The sequence below is a fragment of the Pygoscelis adeliae genome, unplaced genomic scaffold (assembly GCF_000699105.1).
Source record: "Pygoscelis adeliae isolate BGI_AS28 unplaced genomic scaffold, ASM69910v1 Scaffold325, whole genome shotgun sequence".
NCBI classification, from domain to species: Eukaryota; Metazoa; Chordata; class Aves; order Sphenisciformes; family Spheniscidae; genus Pygoscelis; species Pygoscelis adeliae.
Window position 1 is genome coordinate 483,163 of NW_008824769.1, and position 726 is coordinate 483,888.

A 726-nucleotide genomic window follows, 5' to 3' on the forward strand; every position below is an offset into this window, starting at 1 on the left:
GGTGGTTGGAGGGCGCCCGGGGGTGCTGGCTCGCGGCGGGCACAGGCAGGATGATGGGGGGGGAGTAGGGCCCTCGCTCCGGCCAGCACAGGTCCACGATGGGGTAGAGCTGGCCCTGGAACTCCGCCTGGAAGGTGTAGATGGGGCTGAGCTCGTCAGGGTTGTCGGCGTTGTAGAAGGTCAGCTCGCCCTTCTCATAGTGCAGGTAGATGCCGATGCGCTGGGGCCGGGCGGTCAGCGGCAGGCTGGCCCGCGGGGTGCTGAAGGCCTCATAGACCTTCCCTTCCTTCAGGCCGATGAGCCACACGCCGTTCTCGGGAGACTTGCTGAGCTTCCCTTTGCGGCTGACTGTGCCCTTGATGATGCCCACGCGCCAGTGGTTCCTGGTGCCCACGATCACCTCCCAGTAGTGCTGGCCGCAGGAGAAGCCCTTGCAGGTGAGGATGCAGTTGCTGGAGTTGAAACGCTTGGGGTTGCTGTCCCGGCGCTGGTAGAGCCCGCACTGCACCACCGTGTCGCCCTTGAAGAGCTCCAGGAGGGGATGCGCTGTCACTGGGTCCAGCTTCAGCGTCTCTGGGGCTAGAAGGAAAGCACGCAGGCTCCAGGCACGCTAGCAGGCAGGGGCCGGCTCCGGGCGACCCCGGGGACTGGCACCGCCGGACGAGCTGGCACTGCTGAACTTCACGCAGCTGGAGCGTTACGCCAGAGCAGGCTGCTACCAGCACG

The 726-nt window shown here is 66.3% G+C and overlaps 1 protein-coding gene across 1 annotated transcript in view; it reads right to left on the reverse strand.

The window, feature by feature from the left end:
- The window catches only part of TRIM50 (tripartite motif containing 50), a 12,532-nt gene that overhangs the window by 8,298 nt on the left and 3,508 nt on the right, over window positions 1–726 (reverse strand). The window contains 2 exon segments of the mRNA XM_009323627.1: window positions 17–611; window positions 613–712. Coding sequence (XP_009321902.1) covers window positions 17–611; window positions 613–712 — 695 coding nt within the window.